The sequence below is a fragment of the Myotis yumanensis genome, unplaced genomic scaffold, assembly GCF_028538775.1.
Source record: "Myotis yumanensis isolate MYYU_CA2020_CCGP unplaced genomic scaffold, mMyoYum1.0.hap1 SCAF_16, whole genome shotgun sequence".
NCBI classification, from domain to species: domain Eukaryota; kingdom Metazoa; phylum Chordata; class Mammalia; order Chiroptera; family Vespertilionidae; genus Myotis; species Myotis yumanensis.
The window spans coordinates 17,526,804-17,543,998 of record NW_027223767.1 but is presented as its reverse complement, the minus strand read 5'-3'; the positions used below and the strand labels follow the sequence as shown (position 1 = coordinate 17,543,998).

General features: G+C 58.2%; 1 protein-coding gene across 9 annotated transcripts in view; it reads left to right on the top strand.

Annotated features, from left to right (window-relative positions):
* The window catches only part of RAP1GAP2 (RAP1 GTPase activating protein 2), a 197,691-nt gene extending 182,430 nt beyond the window's left edge, over window positions 1-15,261 (top strand). For 8 of the 9 annotated variants that reach the window (XM_070394805.1, XM_070394803.1, XM_070394808.1 and 5 more), the window contains 8 exons: window positions 664-801; window positions 2,305-2,423; window positions 5,298-5,411; window positions 5,608-5,725; window positions 6,140-6,266; window positions 9,820-9,896; window positions 10,273-10,311; window positions 11,114-15,261. In XM_070394805.1, coding sequence (XP_070250906.1) covers window positions 664-801; window positions 2,305-2,423; window positions 5,298-5,411; window positions 5,608-5,725; window positions 6,140-6,266; window positions 9,820-9,896; window positions 10,273-10,281 — 702 coding nt within the window. In that variant the 3' untranslated portion in view covers window positions 10,282-10,311; window positions 11,114-15,261. The remainder of the gene's footprint in view (window positions 1-663; window positions 802-2,304; window positions 2,424-5,297; window positions 5,412-5,607; window positions 5,726-6,139; window positions 6,267-9,819; window positions 9,897-10,272; window positions 10,312-11,113) is intronic. The other variant, XR_011468465.1, reaches the window with a different exon arrangement.
* Window positions 15,262-17,195: the final 1,934 nt, after the last annotated feature.

Below are 17,195 nucleotides of genomic sequence, written 5' to 3'. Positions count from 1 at the left end.
CCCTAAGTGGGCACAGGGCTCCACGCGGCCTGAGCAGCTCCGGGCTCTCTGAGGCCTCACGCCTGGAGTCTGAGAATGCATGTCCTGTGTCAGCAGCGGCACCAGCTTCGGGCTCATCGTTAGGCGCTGCGAGTGTGGCGTGGCTCCGTGTCAGACCTGGAAGTGCTCTGGCCACGGTGCACCAACTGCGAACATATCCCAAGTTGTACCAGGCACACCTTGGGTGACAGCAGAAGGGATACCCAGTGTTTAAATATAGAAGGGCGCTTAGTTTTCTGCTGCTGGGACCATGTCATTCCTGGTTTGCAGGTGAGGAAGCGCAGGCTTGGTAAGCTCTCCAAGCCCCACTTTCCTTCCCTGTAACAGCCTCTGTCCACCTCGCAGGGCATCTGGGGCGCTGGCCCCTCAGACTCCTCTGTCCAATGTCCTCCCTCGCCTCTGCCTGCAGAGCGCCACCTGCCCAGAGCATGTGACAGTCCTCTGCAGGCCGTAGTGATTAGCATGTGGGCCGCCGAGAGAAAGAGAGAGAGTGTGTGTGCGCGAGTGTGTGTGCACATGTGCGCACAGAGCCTGGAGTGTGTCTGCAGACCCCACTGAGGCAGTGGGGTCATCTGGAGGGGCCTGGCTGCAACTCTCAGGCCCCCCCACCTGCTGTCCCCACAGAGGGCCATCCGAGTGCGCAGCCACTCCATGGAGACCATGGTGACCAGCCAGAAGAAGCCGCACAGCGGGGGCCTCCCCGGCAGCCTCAGCGGGGGCATCTCCCACAACAGCGTGGAGGTCACCAAGACCACCTTCTCGGTGAGTGTCTGCAGGCTCTGGGGCCCCCCAGGCCGTGGTGGGGGGAGGGGTGTGTTCACCCAGGCCTGGGCCAGGTGATCGGCAGGGCGAGCCGGATCATGGGGAGGGAAATTGAGCCTCCAGCCAGGCAGCACTTGGGGCTGGCCCAGACCGGAGCCCACCTGTGGTCCCGCTCTCTGAGTTTCCTTGACACCTGGGCCTCCTCAGGACCAACCCTGCGCAGTGGCCCTGGGTCCTGGGCCTGTGAGAGGGACCTCCCTTTGTTATTCCTAACGACAGGTGGCTGCCCCTGCTTGCTGTGCACGGGGCACTGAGCTAAGTAACTCACGGTCCCTGTGACAGCTGTGTGAGGGAGGTGCTGGGTGCTGTCCATTGTACATCCGAGGAAGGGGAGGCCCAGAGAGGTTAGGCAACTTGCTAGAGGTCACCCAGCAAAGCCGAAGAACTGGGCTTCGCGTGCAGGCCGCCCAGATCCTGTCTTTGTGCTTAATTGCTGTGTGTACAGTTCCAAGAAAAGAGAACCTGTCCAGTCCGGGGTTTGGGTCTGGTCAGCTTGCACCAGAAGCCGGCCAGGTGAGGGGGCCAGAGTCCCTCCTTTTATAAAGCAAAGTGGCTTTGTGCACTTTGGGGTTTGCTTGTTCTTTTCTGTCGTAGCAGAACATACCCACCACGATACTGGCAATTGGTCTTGTGAATGATCTTGTGTAATTCATTTGATTCACCAAATAGTGCTTTCATAGCTGTTTATCTTGTTCCTCCCAGGGGGTCTGTGAGGTGAGCAGGGCAGGGCAGTTCTCTCCAATCTGTGGCTGAGACCGAGGCCCAGAGAATTCGTCCACTTGCCCAAGGTTGCACCGCATGGGAATGGCAAACGCCGGGGCCGGCCTGGCTTAGAGGCCTGGCGGGCTCCCATCTCCCCCTTCTCATTCTGCCGCCCTCCGTCCGTCGTCCCCCACACGTGGCAGAAGCAGAGCCACATGCTTGGCAGGCTCCCTCTGCCTGTGGGTGCGTGTGCACCTCATGCTTGTCCTGCCAGGGTTTTGCTGCGTGACCTTGACCAAATTCCCTCGCCCCTCGCCTCCTCCACATCCTCCTCGGTCAAGCGAGAGGTTGGACCGGGTCGCTCCCAGGACTCTCTCAGCTTTGTGGTTCCCAGTCCGTGACCCCTTCAGGCATCCTGTCCTCTCAGTATGTGGGGTTCTCCTTAGGGTGGCCCTGACCCCATGTTCCTCCAGGAATTCTGTTCTAGTGGATTATTACCCGAGGCCGTAAGGGTTGGGCTAAGAACACAGGAAAACAGGCTGCTGGTGGCTTGAGCTGTAAGTCACAGCTCCTGCTCCACAGACCCCACCCTTCCCAGCTGTCTCATTTCTGGGGATCTCTCCAGACCAGTTGTGGGCGTGGGGGGCGGTGCACAGGCTCTTTGTAGACCAGAAAGGGGGGTGGAGGGAAGGAGACCTGGGTTTGGGGAGTGGGCGCTCATTCTGGTGGTCTCGTTGGCAGCCTCCAGTGGCGGCGGCAACTGCCAAGAACCAGTCACGGAGCCCCATCAAGCGGCGGTCGGGGCTCTTCCCCCGTCTGCACACGGGCTCTGAAGGCCAAGGGGACAGCCGGACACGGTGGTGAGTGTCCAGCGTGGCGTGGGTGAGCTCCCTCGGGAGGGCTGCACGCAGCTTCAGCTTCGAGCGGTGGCTTCCTTCTAACCCTGGTCCGCACATCACTCATTCAGTGCTGTGTCCACTCGGCAGCTTTGCGGTCCCTGCATCCGACAGTCAGAGGGGCTCTCCTCACAGTCTGGCCCCAGCTGGAAACGCTGCTCAGAGTCGTTTCTCTCTGTGCTTCCTTTTGCAAAGCTCACTCAGCTGTCCTCTTTCTGGAGGCCTTCCCTGATTCTGACAGCAGAGTTCGTGGAACCTGCCTTTGGGCTTCCAGAACTTCCTCCCTCCCTCCCTCCCTCCTTCCCTCCTTCCCTCCCTTCTTTCCTCCCTTCCTTTTTTAGAATTTATTTTCATTGTTTATTACAGAGGCCCCCCGTTTCTCCCCCCTTTGCCCCCTCCACCCCGCTCCTACCCCCTCCCAGGCCTTCACCACACTACTGTCTGTGTCCCTGGACTGTGCATATGTACGTATAGGTTCTCTGGTTAACCTCTCCCCGCCCCTCCCCCTCCCTCTGAGATCTCTCAGTCTGTCCCATGTCTCCGTGTCGGTTTGTTGGTCAGTTTATTCTGTTCATTAGATCCCACCCGTAAGTGAGATCATGTGGTAGCTGCCTCCCTCTTTCTCACTGGCTTCTTTTGCTGAGCACAAAACAAAGGGGAAAGTAAGCAGACGGGACTACATCAAACCGAAAAGCTTCTGCACAGCAGGAGAAGCCTCCCACAAAGTGCAGAGGGAGCCCACTGTGTGGGGGAACATATTTGCCAATGATACATCTGATAAGGAGTTAATTTCCCAAAATATGTGAAGAACTCGTACGGCTCAACAGCTCGCATATCCTACTTTCCCCTGTTCTTGCTAATTGTCTTTCTGATCCTTTAGTCAGTGAGCACACCGGGTGTTTAGTTCCGAGCAGTATCCCTCGAGTGCCGGGCGTGTGGGGCTCAGTGCTCAGACAGGAGCTCCAAAGACGCTTATAGGCTTATAGTCTCGCGAAGGAAAGGGAGGCAGCAGGTCGACCTCCACGTGTACAAGTTGTCTTCCTGTAGCCCTGGCTGTGGCCCCAGCCGCCGGGCCTGGGCACACAGGACGAGGGCGGTGATGGAGGCGGACGGAGAGCTCTGTTTGGAAGCTGTGTGTGTGAGTGAGTCCTTGTGGCCCACTCAGGGGGGACCCAGAGCTCTGAGTGGTCAGAATTGCTGGTCTTGAGCTTGGGGGAGAGGCGGTGACTGGAGAAGGAGAGGTGGGAGTCACTGGGGGAGGGAGGGCGGGGAGGTGGTGCTTAAGATGAATCAATGAATACGCTCGCCCAAGGGGGTGTGGAGAATGCCTGGGGAGCACCAGCCCTTAAGGGCAAGTGGAGAAAGGAGGCAGAGCCAGGGGAAAGGACAGGGAAGGAAGGGGAGCGAGGAGGAAGAGAGGAGGGGAGGGAGGGCCCTCAGAAGCCGGGGCCCGGAGACACTGCGGGAGGGAGGTCCGCAGTGGCAGCCGAGCAGAGAAGTCTAGCACAGGGGCCCCAACCCCTGCTGGGTGGACACTTAGGAGGTCCCTGGTGACCTCGTTAGAAGTACATCGAGGCCCTTCATGCCTCCAGGATGGTTATAATAAGAAAGACAAGAAGGACGTGTTGGCAAGGATGTCGAGAGATTGGAACCCTCGTGCATTGCTGGTGGGACTGTGAACCGGTGAGGCTGCTTTAGAAAACAGCCTGGCAGCTCCTCAGAGGGTTACCCGTGGAGTTGCCATAAGGCCCAGCAGTTCCACGCCAGGTGCATGCCCGAGGGAAAGAACACACGTGTCTGCATAAGCACCGGCACACGGATGTCCGTGGCAGCGTTGTCATAGTAGCCCCCAGTGGAAACGGTCCACGTGCCCATCCAAAAAGTGGAGCATTACCTTGCAGTAAAAAGGAGTGAAGTGCTGAGGGACACAGGCTACAACATGGATGAGCCTTTAAAACACTAGCTGAGTGAAAGAAGCCACTCACAAAAAGACCAACCATATTGTATGGCTCCATTCTTAGGAAATGTCCAGAAGAGGCAAATCTGTAGGGACAGGAAGTAGATTCTGTCAGGGGCCAGGGTGGGGAGGAATGGGAGTGGTTGTGAGTAGGTCTGGGGTTTCTTTGGGGGCGGGGGGGTAGGAAGGTTCTAAAATTAGATGGCGGGCATGGTCGTGAATATACTAAAAACCTCTGAATTGCACAGTTTAATTGAGTGAGTTGTATGTGGATTGTATCCCCATGAAGCTGCCACGAAAATAAAAGTACATTACGGACAGGGCCCCAACAGTGGGCACCGAGCAGCTAATGGGCAGCGTTTGTGGCCTTTGTTAAACTGCAGAAGGTAAACCTCGGGCCCTGGCTGTGAGTAGCCTATTTACCCAGAAGCCCTTCCCAGCACTCAGCACACGCCTCCGGGGAGCGCATTTTGTAGCCTGTGTGAAGGGTGTGCCCTGGAGTTCTGCAGCCCTGGCCCCGCCGGCGCCCCGAGGGGTGCGTGTGCGCTGACTGTGATGGTGGATGTCCCAGACCTCACTCCATCCCCTCTGTGGCCCGCCCTTGACCTAGAGCTCTGCCAGCTGGGAAGGACTTGGGCTCGGTGGCATCAAGCCGGGACTCCAGCCTGGTAGCTCTGGACTCCCACCCAGGAGCCTGCAGGGGACCCTGGCAAAGCAGAAGACCCTGTTGTCTGATGGGGGCAGGGGTGGGATAGATGTCCTGGTGGCCGTGCTCTGTCAGGGATGCTGTGACCCCACAGGCCCCCGTGGTGCAGTCTCGGGCCTGGGGGTGAGGTGGGGGTTGGGAACCGGCTCACCCCTCTTCATCCTCATCTCCCCAGCGACAGTGCATCCAGCAACCCCAAGACTGTGGACGGCGGCCACTCTTCTCAGGAGATCAAGTCTGAGACCTCGTCCAACCCCAGCTCTCCGGAGATCTGCCCCAGCAAGGAGAAGTAAGAGTGAGGGTGGGGAGGCGGCTTCAGCCCCGCGGGCCCTGGAATAGGTCTCTGCTCCAGCATCTCCTGCTTTGGGAACTCCGTGGAACGCACAAGCCGGCAGGCAGGCCCACGGGGAGCCACTCAGTCTGTGCGGGGCCTGCCCTGCCCTCGGCCCCCGCGTGTGACCAGGGCCGCCTTCCCACCCCTGCAGGCCCTTCATGAAGTTGAAGGAGAACGGCCGGGCCAACATCTCCCGCTCCTCCTCCAGCACCAGCAGCTTCAGCAGCACGGCCGGGGAGGGCGAGGCCATGGAGGAGTGTGACAGTGGGGTAGGTGCGGCCTGGCCAACCTGGGCCCATGCTCTGGGTGTTAAAATAGCTCCTGTGGGCAGAGCCCCCTCCCGGCTCTGGGGAGAGCGGGGAGTAAGGAAACAAGAGGTGGCACCCCCAGCCGTCTCCACCCTCTGGGAGCGGTGGTTCGGGGTCTCCCTGGGGTGACAGAGGAGCAGCAGCGGCAGAGGGTCAGAGGTCAGGCTGAGCGTGTCCCTGCCGTGGGGTTCCTGGCTGGAGAGGAGAGGGCTCAGCGCTGCCTGGGTGTGGTCAGGGGCACTGCCTGGGGGTGGAGGGGAGCCAGGGCCAGAGGCAGCAGGAGGAAAGAGCGTGTCCCAGCGGGCAGTGGGAGGCAGGGGCCGCCCGGGTCAGCTGAGGGTGGGCCCGCCTTGCTCACCCGGCCTCTCTCCCCAGAGCAGCCAGCCGTCCACAACCTCGCCCTTCAAGCAGGAGGTATTTGTCTACAGCCCGTCCCCAAGCAGCGAGAGCCCCAGCCTGGGGGCAGCCACCACCCCCATCATCATGAGCCGGAGTCCGACAGGTCAGTGTGCGCCACGCGGCCAGGGCAGGGGCTGTGCCCCGAGCACTGTTTGTGGGGCGCCGGCCCCAGGCGTCCGGAACTGGCAGGTCTCGGTCCAACCCCAGTGTGAGGCCTTGAGCTCTGCTCCCTCACTGCGTCTGCTCATCAGCCTCCAGGCTGTTCTCGCCCTCTCGTTACTCACGGAGCCGAGCTCAGAGAGGAGTTGGGACTGTGTGAGTCGAAAGCCGAGGTTCTTTCCACAGACCTCTCGCTCCTCCCATCACCGACTCAGCCCCCCATCACAGCGATGGTCCTCCAAATGCAAGGGTACCAGGTGGGAGAGCATTGCAGGTGGAGGGACAGCACATGAAAGGCCTGCAGGGAACTGAGAGGCTGTGATCTGGAACCACTCCTGGGTCAGTGGGGCTGGAGTTCACAACGGTGACAGGGGACAGGTGAGAGAGGAGACAGTGTTAGGGCACAGGGCCAGGGTGACGGGGGACAGGTGAGAGAGGAGACAGTGTTAGGGGACAGGGCCAGGGTGACGGGGGACGGGTGAGAGAGGAGACAGTATTAGGGCACAGGGCCAGGGTGACGGGGGACAGGTGAGAGAGGAGACAGTGTTAGGGCACAGGGCCAGGGTGACGGGGGACAGGTGAGAGAGGAGACAGTGTTAGGGCACAGGGCCAGGGTGACGGGGGACAGGTGAGAGAGGAGACAGTGTTAGGGGACAGGGCCAGGGTGACGGGGGACGGGTGAGAGAGGAGACAGTGTTAGGGCACAGGGCCAGGGTGACGGGGGACAGGTGAGAGAGGAGACAGTGTTAGGGCACAGGGCCAGGGTGACGGGGGACAGGTGAGGGAGGAGACAGTGTTAGGGCACAGGGCCAGGGTGACGGGGGACAGGTGAGAGAGGAGACAGTGTTAGGGCACAGGGCCAGGGTGACGGGGGACAGGTGAAGGAGGAGACAGTGTTAGGGCACAGGGCCAGGGTGACGGGGGACAGGTGAGGGAGGAGACAGTGTTAGGGGACAGGGCCAGGGTGACGGGGGACAGGTGAGGGAGGAGACAGTGTTAGGGGACAGGGCCAGGGTGACGGGGGACAGGTGAGAGAGGAGACAGTGTTAGGGCACAGGGCCAGGGTGACGGGGGACAGGTGAGAGAGGAGACAGTGTTAGGGCACAGGGCCAGGGTGACGGGGGACAGGTGAGGGAGGAGACAGTGTTAGGGGACAGGGCCAGGGTGACGGGGGACAGGTGAAGGAGGAGACAGTGTTAGGGGCCAGGACCAGGGTGACGGGACAGGTGAGAGAGGAGACAGTGTTAGGGCACAGGGCCAAGGTGACGGGGGACAGGTGAGAGAGGAGACAGTGTTAGGGCACAGGGCCAGGGTGACGGGGGACAGGTGAGGGAGGAGACAGTGTTAGGGGACAGGGCCAGGGTGACAGGGGACAGGTGAGAGAGGAAACAGTGTTAGGGGACAGAGCCAGGGCTGCCCCTGGTGAGGATTTGGGCTTTATCCCACAGGCAGTGGAAGCCATGGAAGGTCTTAAGTCTTTGAAGGTTCTTAAGTAGAGAAGCGCCATCTGGGGTTGAGAAAGACCATTTTGTGGCTGCAGCTGGCCCAGGAGGAAGGAATGGTGGGAGCAGGTGCAGGGGGGAAGATCAGCGAGGGTCACAGTGAGTGGTGAGGGGTGAGGGAGCATTGGGTTCAAGAGATGCCAAGGAGGTAAAATCTTTGGGGCTCAGTAATGGGGGCTTCAGGGAGAGCAAGGAGTCTGGGCCTCTTGGGGTTCTGGGATCCCTGCGGTTGGACAGAGTAGGAGGAGCCGGCTCTGGGGAGAGGGTGGAGGGTTGGCACCTGAGGGGCATGTAGGTAGACGTGCCTGGTAGGCACTGATGGGCTCTGTGGGTGCCTAGAAGTCAGAGCCTGGTCCCACCCTCCAGGAGGGCAGCACAGTGGGGTGGGGGGCAAGCACAGGAACCTGGGTCCACCACTTATGAGCGATGTGACATTGGACATGTTACTCAGCCTTTCCATGCCTCAAATACTGGAAGAATATTTACTCAGTTTTCTGTGCTATTCGCAATGCTATAGACACATACACTTTCACATTGAATCTATATTACTAATACTAGAGGCCCGATGCATGAATTCGTGCACGGGAAGGGTCCCTCTGGGTGGCCTGCCGGGGTGGGGCCGAAACCTGCAGTCCAGCGCCTCCTGCAGCTCCTACCAGCCGCTCCCACTCATCCCAGGCCTACTGTGCCTGCTGCGGGCTCGCGCCCAGTCAGTCCCGATCAGGGGAGGCTGCTGCAGCAGCGCTCGCCAGACATGACCCCTGCGTTTGGCGCCCTCCCAAGGGAGTGGCCTGTGGGATCTGGCTGAAACCAGCTCTTCGACATCACCTAAGGAGTCCCAGATTGCAAGAGGGTGCAGGCCAGGCTGAGGGACCCCACTGGTGCATGACTGGGCCAGGGAGGGACCACGGGAGGGCTCCAGGGCGTGTCCGACCTATCTCGCTCAGCCCTGATCAGCTGGACCCCAGCAGCAAGCTAACCTACGGGTCAGAGCATCTGCCCCCTGGTGGTCAGTGCATGTCATAGCAACTGGTTGAGCAGCCTTAGCATATCATTAGCATATTATACTTTGATTGGTTGTTCTGCTGTTTGGTCTATTTGCATATTATCCTTTTATTATATAAGATTCTCTCTATTAGTTTCTGAAGTCTCAACAACAAAACAGCAGATCAAGTTGGTTTGTAGCATTTGCTGATCTCAAGCCACCAATGTGACTGGCGTAAATAACCTTAAATGAATAGGGAGTGGTAAAATGTGGTGAAATAACAAGGAAGTGATGACTTTTGAGTATTTATTACCTTTGATGAATATCACTTAATTATAAGTTTATAATTAATTTTTTTTTAATCCTCACTGGAGGATATTTTTTCCATTGATATATTTTTTTTTAGAGAAAGTGGAAAGGAGGGAGGAAGAGAGAGAGAGGGAGAGGAACATTGATGTGAGAGAAATAACATCGATTGGTTGCCTCCCACATATGCCCCAAACTAAGGCTGGGGATCAAACCTGCAACACAGGTACATGCCCTTGACCAGGAATCACTCAGGCTGACACTCTAACCACTGAGCACACTGGCCGGGGCTAAGCTCGTGACTGTGTGTGTACAACCAGCTCACAACATTTGTGAAAATGTAAGGGTTGGCTCTTGTGAATTGGTGCATCAGCTAGAGCAGTGGTCGGCAAACTGCGGCTCTCGAGCCACATGCGGCTCTTTGGCCCCTTGAGTGTGGCTCTTCCACAAAATACCGACTTCTGCGCATGGGCCACGAAGTTTCAATCGCACTATACCTGCGCGCCCACACGTGGTATTTTGCGGAAGAGCCACACTCAAGGGGCTAAAGAGCCGCATGTGGCTCGAGAGCCGCAGTTTGCCGACCACTGAGCTAGAGTGTCTCGTGGAGAGGAGGCGTCCCTTCTGGCCTCCCTGCCCAGTTCCCCAGCAGCCCATGACCTCCGCAGCCCCACCCTCTTCATGGGCATTCTTCTTTTTCCTAGATGCCAAAAGCAGAAATTCCCCGAGGTCAAACCTGAAATTCCGCTTTGATAAGCTCAGCCATGCGAGCTCCAGTGCGGTAAGGATCTAGGGGTGTGGGGGTGGCAGGGGGAGCCTCCCGCACCCCACAATCCGACCTCCTCCAAGCCAGCCTCCCTTCCCCGGGACACCTCACAGCGGGGGGAGGAGCCTCTGGTCCATCTGGGGGTGAGGCTGTTGGTCCCGAGTGGTGCAGGCATAGCCCGGGGGTCTCCAGCCACCTCTGCCCCACGTGCTATGTTAGAGCCACGCCCTCGGACACACACAGATGTGAGGTGTGAGTGGTTGGCTCCCGGGGCCTCGGGTCCCTCCCGAGCTCACCGGAGAGTTGAGAGCTGGGCGCACAGAAGGTGCAGTCGGTAGGGGTTGTGCTGTCTAGTTTTATAAAACTCTCGCCTGGATTTTTCTTGAAACAGGGTCACTAATGCGAAAGAGGAGTCCTTCGCCTGTCAAAGGTGGGTCAAGTGTTTGTCCTGCTGTGACCACGGGGCCTGATAGCCTGACACCGTCCCGAGACCCTGACGGCTGGGGAGGGTAGTCGCCTCTTCTGAAGCCTCTGTGATGGGGCCCAGGATGGGAGGAAGGCGGGTGGCCGAGGTGTGGAGGGGAGGGGTTGTTTGGATCTGGACTGGACTCACTGAGTTGGTCTCCTTGCCCCAGAGGAGCCTGGCTGGGGCTGCAGCCCACAGCTGCTTCCTCTCCTGGAGGGAGAGGCCTCCGTTTGCCCCCTGCCTTTCTGCCATCAGCGGCCTTTCCCAGGGCTCTGGGCTGAGCTGTCCTCCCCGAGTGTCCAGAGATGCCTCGGCACCCTGAACACTGCGCGGGTGCCCCGAGGGAGGACCCTGCTGGCAGCCACAGCCGGCCGGGGGCGGGCAGGAGTGTGTGGTTTTCAGCAGATCGGGCCTGGGCCCAGCTCCCCCCAAGGCCCCTCTGGCTTCCCCTCTGCTACGGGGCTGCAGGGCTGAGAGTCACAGTTGGAACCAAGGGGAGGGGCAGAGCTGAGCCCCTTTATACAAATCTGATCTGTAGGGAAGCAGGTGAGCTGGGGGTGCCGGCACGCTCAGCTCCCATCCTGCACTGCAGACCCCGTTCACCAGGTTCCTGCCACGCCCACCTGCTCGGCTGTCTGACGCCGGGCACCCTGTGTGGGCCCCTCCTGTCCGTGCATATCCATGGGCTGTGGCCATGGGCACACGTGTCTGCCCTTCCTCCCTTCACCCAGTGTTTGATCGCCTCCCTCCTTCTTGTCTCCTCCAGGGAAGCCCCGATTCTGTCTTGGAGAAGGCTCCTATCCTAGCAGTTTGGGGGTGCCATTCACTACTCTGACCGTCACCGGCCTGTTGCTCCATCAGCCACCTGCCCACCAGACCAGCTGTCTGTCCCAGTGCCCCGACCGGCACAGCCCTGCCCACTCCTTTGCCAAGACACCCTGCGAGCCCCTCCCCATCTCTGGACAAGGCGTCATTCCTCCAGGCTCCCCTGCCCCTGACCCCCCATGTGCAATGTGTCTGGGTCATTTGTTACCTTGTTTTTGTCTGCAGCAGCCAGTGTTGGGTGAGCAGGGATCTGGGTACTGGGGACTCAGAGAGCCGAGAGGCAGAGCCTGGTGGGGCGGGGGGTTAGGGGGGTAGCAGAGGCCCAGAGGGGACTGTGCCTGGGGAGGGGCAGCGCCAGGTCCTGGCAGGCGGGCATTTTGTGCTGCTGGAGGGAGCACTTTTCCAGGAGCCGAATCTGTAGCTCCTGGAAGATGTCCTGGTAGAAGTCGGCTCTGTCGCTCCCAACATCTGTTTGCTTCTGTGCTAGGAGCTTCTTCCCCATCTGCTGACAGCTGCCAGGGCCTCTGTCCCTACTGCCCGGGCATGGCCGGGTGAAGCTGCCACAGGGCTGGGCATGTGGGAGTGGGCGCCACACCCTTCCTCGCGGCCTCATTCACACAGGCTCCTGTGTGGTTGCTGTGGGCGAGGCCGGTCTCTCCCTTTGAGCAGATGCTTTTCCCACGAAAGGGTGGGCGCCAGGAGAGGAGAAGCTGGGAGGGAGCGAGGCAGTGAACGCCTGGGCCTTGGCTGGAGACCCTGAGACCCAGGCCAGGATCCCTGTCCCGCTGGTGGCGGAGGCTCGTAGGTTTGTGAGGAGTCACTGCAACCCACCTCTTGGTGAGAGCGGGGAGGTGAGGTGGGGGGACTCAGGTGCGGTCAGGCCTTGGTGTGGGTGGAGGACTCAGGTGAGGGGAAGGGGCGGCCTCCTTCTGCGTTGATGTTCTGGCATCTGTGGGAGGCCCAGTGCGGCCTGGGGGCTGTGCCCTTTGGCTCTGTCGGGCTCGATCCCCCCCTTTTGCGCCCCCCCGTCTCCTCTTCCCCTTCCCCGCTGTGGGGCTTCAGGCAGCTGTCACATCGGTGGGATTCCTGCAGCCTGGGCCCCAGCTGGTGCAGTTGAGACACCTTCTGCCAGGGCCCCTCAGCCAGAGCCACCTCCCCGGGGAAGAGCCAGCGCCACACTCTTCCTCGCGGCTCTCTGTGGGCAGCCCCCTTTTGGCTGCTCACCACCCCCGGTCTTCGGGTGGTTTCTGGGTGTCCTCCAGGTACAGCGGAGTCTGAAGAGCAGACCCTGGAGGTGCTGCGGTTTCAGGTGCACCTGGGCCCTCTGTGACACGGGCTGCCAGGCTCTCACGGGCGGATGACAAGGTTTCCAACCCGACGCTCTCTGTGCAGCGGGTCTGGGCTGATTCCCGAGTCGAGGCATAGAAACGTTACCCCTGCTGTTGTGACGGTTCCCCATTGCTTTAGCAACGAGAGCCAAACCTCGGGCCCTCGTCCCCCACTCACGTGGGCCCCGGGGGATCCTGTCTGCAGGCTGGCGGGCCGCTCCCCTCACACTGGGAAACGTGTTTACTTCAAGTCCTAGCCCCGTAGAATGTATTCTAGTTAGGAGGTCAACACATGTCTGCGTAGAGTGGCATGTCCTGCGTAGGTCCTGGCAGCGTCCTTTCGGCTGGGTTTCTGAAGGAGCTTGGAAGGTTGAACTGCATTTCTTTAAAAACAACCCCAGGCTTCTGGCTTGCTTCTCTGGAGAGCTGGTGTTTGCAGCTGCTGGGTGGTGGTGCTGTGTTCGTGGTCTGGGGGGTCCTCTGGGGTTTCCAGGTGGTCCCCACTCTGTCCCGCTTGGGAACCTCATACCCATCTTCCCCCTCCGCCCGCTCCCCAACCCCCCTGTAGCCCCCACCTCCGGGGAAGGACTTGTTCCTGCCTCTGATCCTGTGGCCAGGGTGGCTGGGCGGGTCCCCAAAGCCGAGAGGCACAGGCCTGCCCCAAGAATCGCAGGCCTGAGCAGTGGGTCTGCCCTCTGCTAACGGGGATGCCTGGGAAGGATCTGAAAGGCCCCTCCCTCTGTGTCTGCATCACCATCTTGGGCAAGTCCATCCTGTAGCTTCCAGAATGTACATGGCCAGGGCCGAGGCGGAGAGGAGAGGAGAAGCAGCACCCCCCCGCCCCCGCCCTCGGGGCCACGGGGCAGGCAGCTTGCGTGCCTGGACAGTCTCCTTGCATCTGCTCTGGCCTCAGATGTCTTTCCTTTTATTGCTGCTCCCAGTCTTGGGGCTCATAGATGTGCTGAAGCCTCCTGGGTCCTTGCGACTAGACTCGTCCCGATGGTGCTCACGCTGGTACCCGAGGGGCCCTGTGTGTGGCCCCCCGGACACAGGAGAAGTGTTTCCCGCTCGCTCGCGCCTCTGGCTGCGGGGACTGCCTGACTCACGGAAGAACTGCCTACCGGCTCTGTAGGCACCCAGGTGCCTCTGTTCAGATGATGCTTGAAAACGGAGGCAGGAAGAGCTTCTGAGAGGTCTCAGCTGGAGTTTCTGACACGAATGGAACGCAGTGTTTCTTGGAAAACGATTCTGTGGTTCAGTCTTGTCAGGAGCATCTTGCTGTCCATGCCTCCCGGGCTTCTTTGAGCATCGAATGCAGCCAGGCCACCGTCCAGGGGAGAAGCCTCAGCCCCCGAGAGAGGGGCATGACTTGCTTGAGGTCACATCACCGGCCAGCGGCCAGCGGCCAGCGGCAAAGCTGGGCGGAGAACACGCAGCCCGGGCCCTTTCTCGGCACGGCCTACGCGGCTGGCTCAGCAAGTGGCTGCGTGTGCTGGGCCCCGAGTTGTGGAAGCCGGTGATCTGGGTCTGGGCACCAGCTGGGAGGTACGAGCCGCTCAGGGTGCTGGTGGCTGTTCATCGGGAGGGATATCCTCTGGGACTTTTCAGCGAGGGCCCTGGGGCTCTGGGTGCAACTCTGGGCCCCGAAGACGAGGCGGGAAAGAGATTTCAGTGGCTTGTTCCTCAGTGACATCGGCCCTTCAGCTCCGGTGTGTGAGGGGCGTGGAGGCCAGGGCGTAGACGCAGTGATCCGGCCCTCAGCTTCCCCTTTTTAAGTTAAGAAAAGTGTAAAAGAAAACGCTTTGATTCTCCCTGTTCCTTAAAGCACGGTGGTCAGTGAACACGTAGACGCAAGGGACCAGGCGGGTCCGGAGGGAGCCTTGTTTTGGTTTCTCGCCCTGATGGTTTAAGGTGCCAACGCAAACACTACCTTCTTCATTCAGTCGTGAGGGCAGGTCTGTGGTGGGGGGATGGTTGGGGTTCAGGCTGATCTTAGGGCTGCAGGTGTCTGGCAGGGACCTGGCCGCTCAGGACCCCACGACTCCTCCCAGCCTCTGGCTACCCCTCCCTCAAGGGCCAGGGTGGGTCAGTGGGGTTTGCCCAGCCTGCCCCGCAGCCTGCCAGGGGCGGTTGGGGCATTCTCTACAAGCTCTGATACCTGTTTCATCGAGAGCCCCTTGCCCCACCCAAACCCATGGATCCCCCCTTTTCGCTGGGCCAGGGGTCCCTGGGGAGGGAAGGAAACAGCCCCCAGCAGGGCCAAGGACGGGGAGCCCTGCCTAGTGAGGTGCTGGGGCAGCGGCTCTGCTCTGTGCCTTACCAGCCCCGGAGAGAGGGTATTTGGCGGGAAGACTGGAACTTCAACGCTATTGTCTTTGATCTTGTGACATTTCCGCTTGGAAGGCTCAGCCCCCCTCCCCGCTCCCCGCTCCTTCGCATGTGCGCCAGCGCTCCCCGTCATGCGCGCCCCTTCCACACGTGTGAGCACTTCCTCCGGGCGCAGAGCCCACGGGGTGCAGCGTGGACCTGAGGACCCACGTGGTGGTGACTTCCCTTCCTTCCCTCTTCGGGGGCGGGGGGGGGGGACTTCTGGACCCTGACTGCCTATGTCATGTAAATAGTGTACATTTAATTTATTGCTATGGTAGCACATTGTATTTGTTAATGTATAAAACAAATTCTAAAAGGTTGACAAATGTATATTTTGTTGCTTAAATGTGTCTTTGCAGAAATTGACAATAAATAACATATTTTGTGTCCATCAGTGTTCAGACTTCTTTGCCTCCCCCCCCCTAGCCCCAGCGAGCGTCGCCTTTTAGCTCACCAGAGATGGAAGAGATTGAATACTGGCAGCCCTCTGGGCCATGTGGGGGCCCGTAGATGTGTTACTTTAGCCTAAAAAGTGTTTTAAAATTTCCCGATGAGTTGCTGGTGTTTAAAAAACTGACTACAGCCCGGCCGGCGTGGCTCAGTGTTGGAGCGTCAACCTATGAACCAGGAGGTCACCGTTTGATTCCCGGTCAGGGCGCGTGCCTGAGTTGTGGGCTCCATCCTCAGTGTGGGGCCTGCAGGAGGCAGCCAATCCATGATGTTCTCTCATCATTGATGTTTCCATCTCTCTCTCTCTCTTTCTTTTCTTCTGTGAAATCAACAAAAATTTATTTTAAAAAACCCAAATTACTGACGACAAAAATTTTTTGAAAACCTAGAAAATCACAGAAACTTCCTGCTTCTGTTACAAATCCGATGTGGTATCCACGCCTGTGGAGTGGCAGGGATTGCTCAGGGCTCACAGAGGCTCCGGGGTGGGGCCTGTGCACCGTAGATCCCTCTGTGACACCTGGAGCATCTCACCCTTTCCTGCTATTGTTCGGCCTGGCCCAGGCGGGCATCTGAGCCTGAGACCCTGCTAGTCACCGATTTGTCTTCAACCTGGGGTTTCTTCCTTCTGCCCACTTTCTCTCCAGAGCCCCAAGGTATTTCTTCAGGGATTCTTTCATGATCAAGTGCCCTCCCTCCTATCCCCTTTGACTCCTGAATGGCCACACTCTTACATAGATACACTTTGTTTTATAATGTTTGGATGTTTTTTTTGTTTTGTTTTGTTTTTTTGTGTGTGTGTGTTTTCTTGAGAAATCTGAAGGCAAGGAACAGGCCTTTATTTATTGGGACTTGGTTGTGTGATCTGGGGCAAATTTTTTTTTTAAAAAAATATATTTTATTGATTTTTTTATGGAGAGGAAGGGAGAGAGATAGTTAGAAACATCGACGAGAGAGAAACATGGATCAGCTGCCTCCTGCACACCTCCTACTGGGGATGTTCCCGCAACCAAGGTACATGCCCTTGACCGGAATTGAACCTGGGACCTTTCAGTCCGCAGGCCAACGCTCTATCCACTGAGCCAAATCGGTTAGGGCTTGGGCAAATTTTTTAACCTCTTGGATTTGCATTTTCTTTTATGTATCATTGGAAAAACCATCTACCAGGGGAGCAGGAGGAGAGAAGTGAGTTTATAATTGGGTAAGAGCTTTGAAAAAACCGGCAAGTGTTACTCAAGCACCAGCGGTTCAACGATGATTGTTATTATAATAACAGGAACAGCAGCTGACATGTATTGCCTGTTACCATGAGCTCAAGTGTTTTACATATTCAGTCATTTTCCTGTAACATGACATATTCGTTCCTAAAAAATCACAACACTATGCAAAGTTGTGCAAGTGGGAAAAATAGAGCGAGGGACGTAACATTTACAAACGTTGTCAGTGACACATAAAAATAAAAATCAATTCACCAACCCTGGTTCGTTTGGCTCAGTTGGTTGGAGCGTCCTCCTGTACACCTAAAGGTTGCTGGTTCGATTCCCTGTCATGGCACATACCTGGGTTGTGGGTTTGATCCCCGGTCGGGGTGCGTACGGGAGGCAATTGACCAACGTTCCTCTCATAGCTCTCTCTCTCTCTCTCTCTCTCTTTCTCTTTTCCTCTCTCTCTAAAAATCAATGGACATATCCTTGGGTAAGGATTAAAAAAAAATTCATGGTTGGTGAAGGCCTGGGGCGGGGGACAGGGGTGAGCTGGAGGGGGTCCATGGGGGAAAACGGGGGACATATGTAATTCTTTCAACAATAAAGATGAGAAGAACAAACACAAAACTTGCTTTTAGATTTGGAAACTGTGTTTTTGAAAATTATCAAG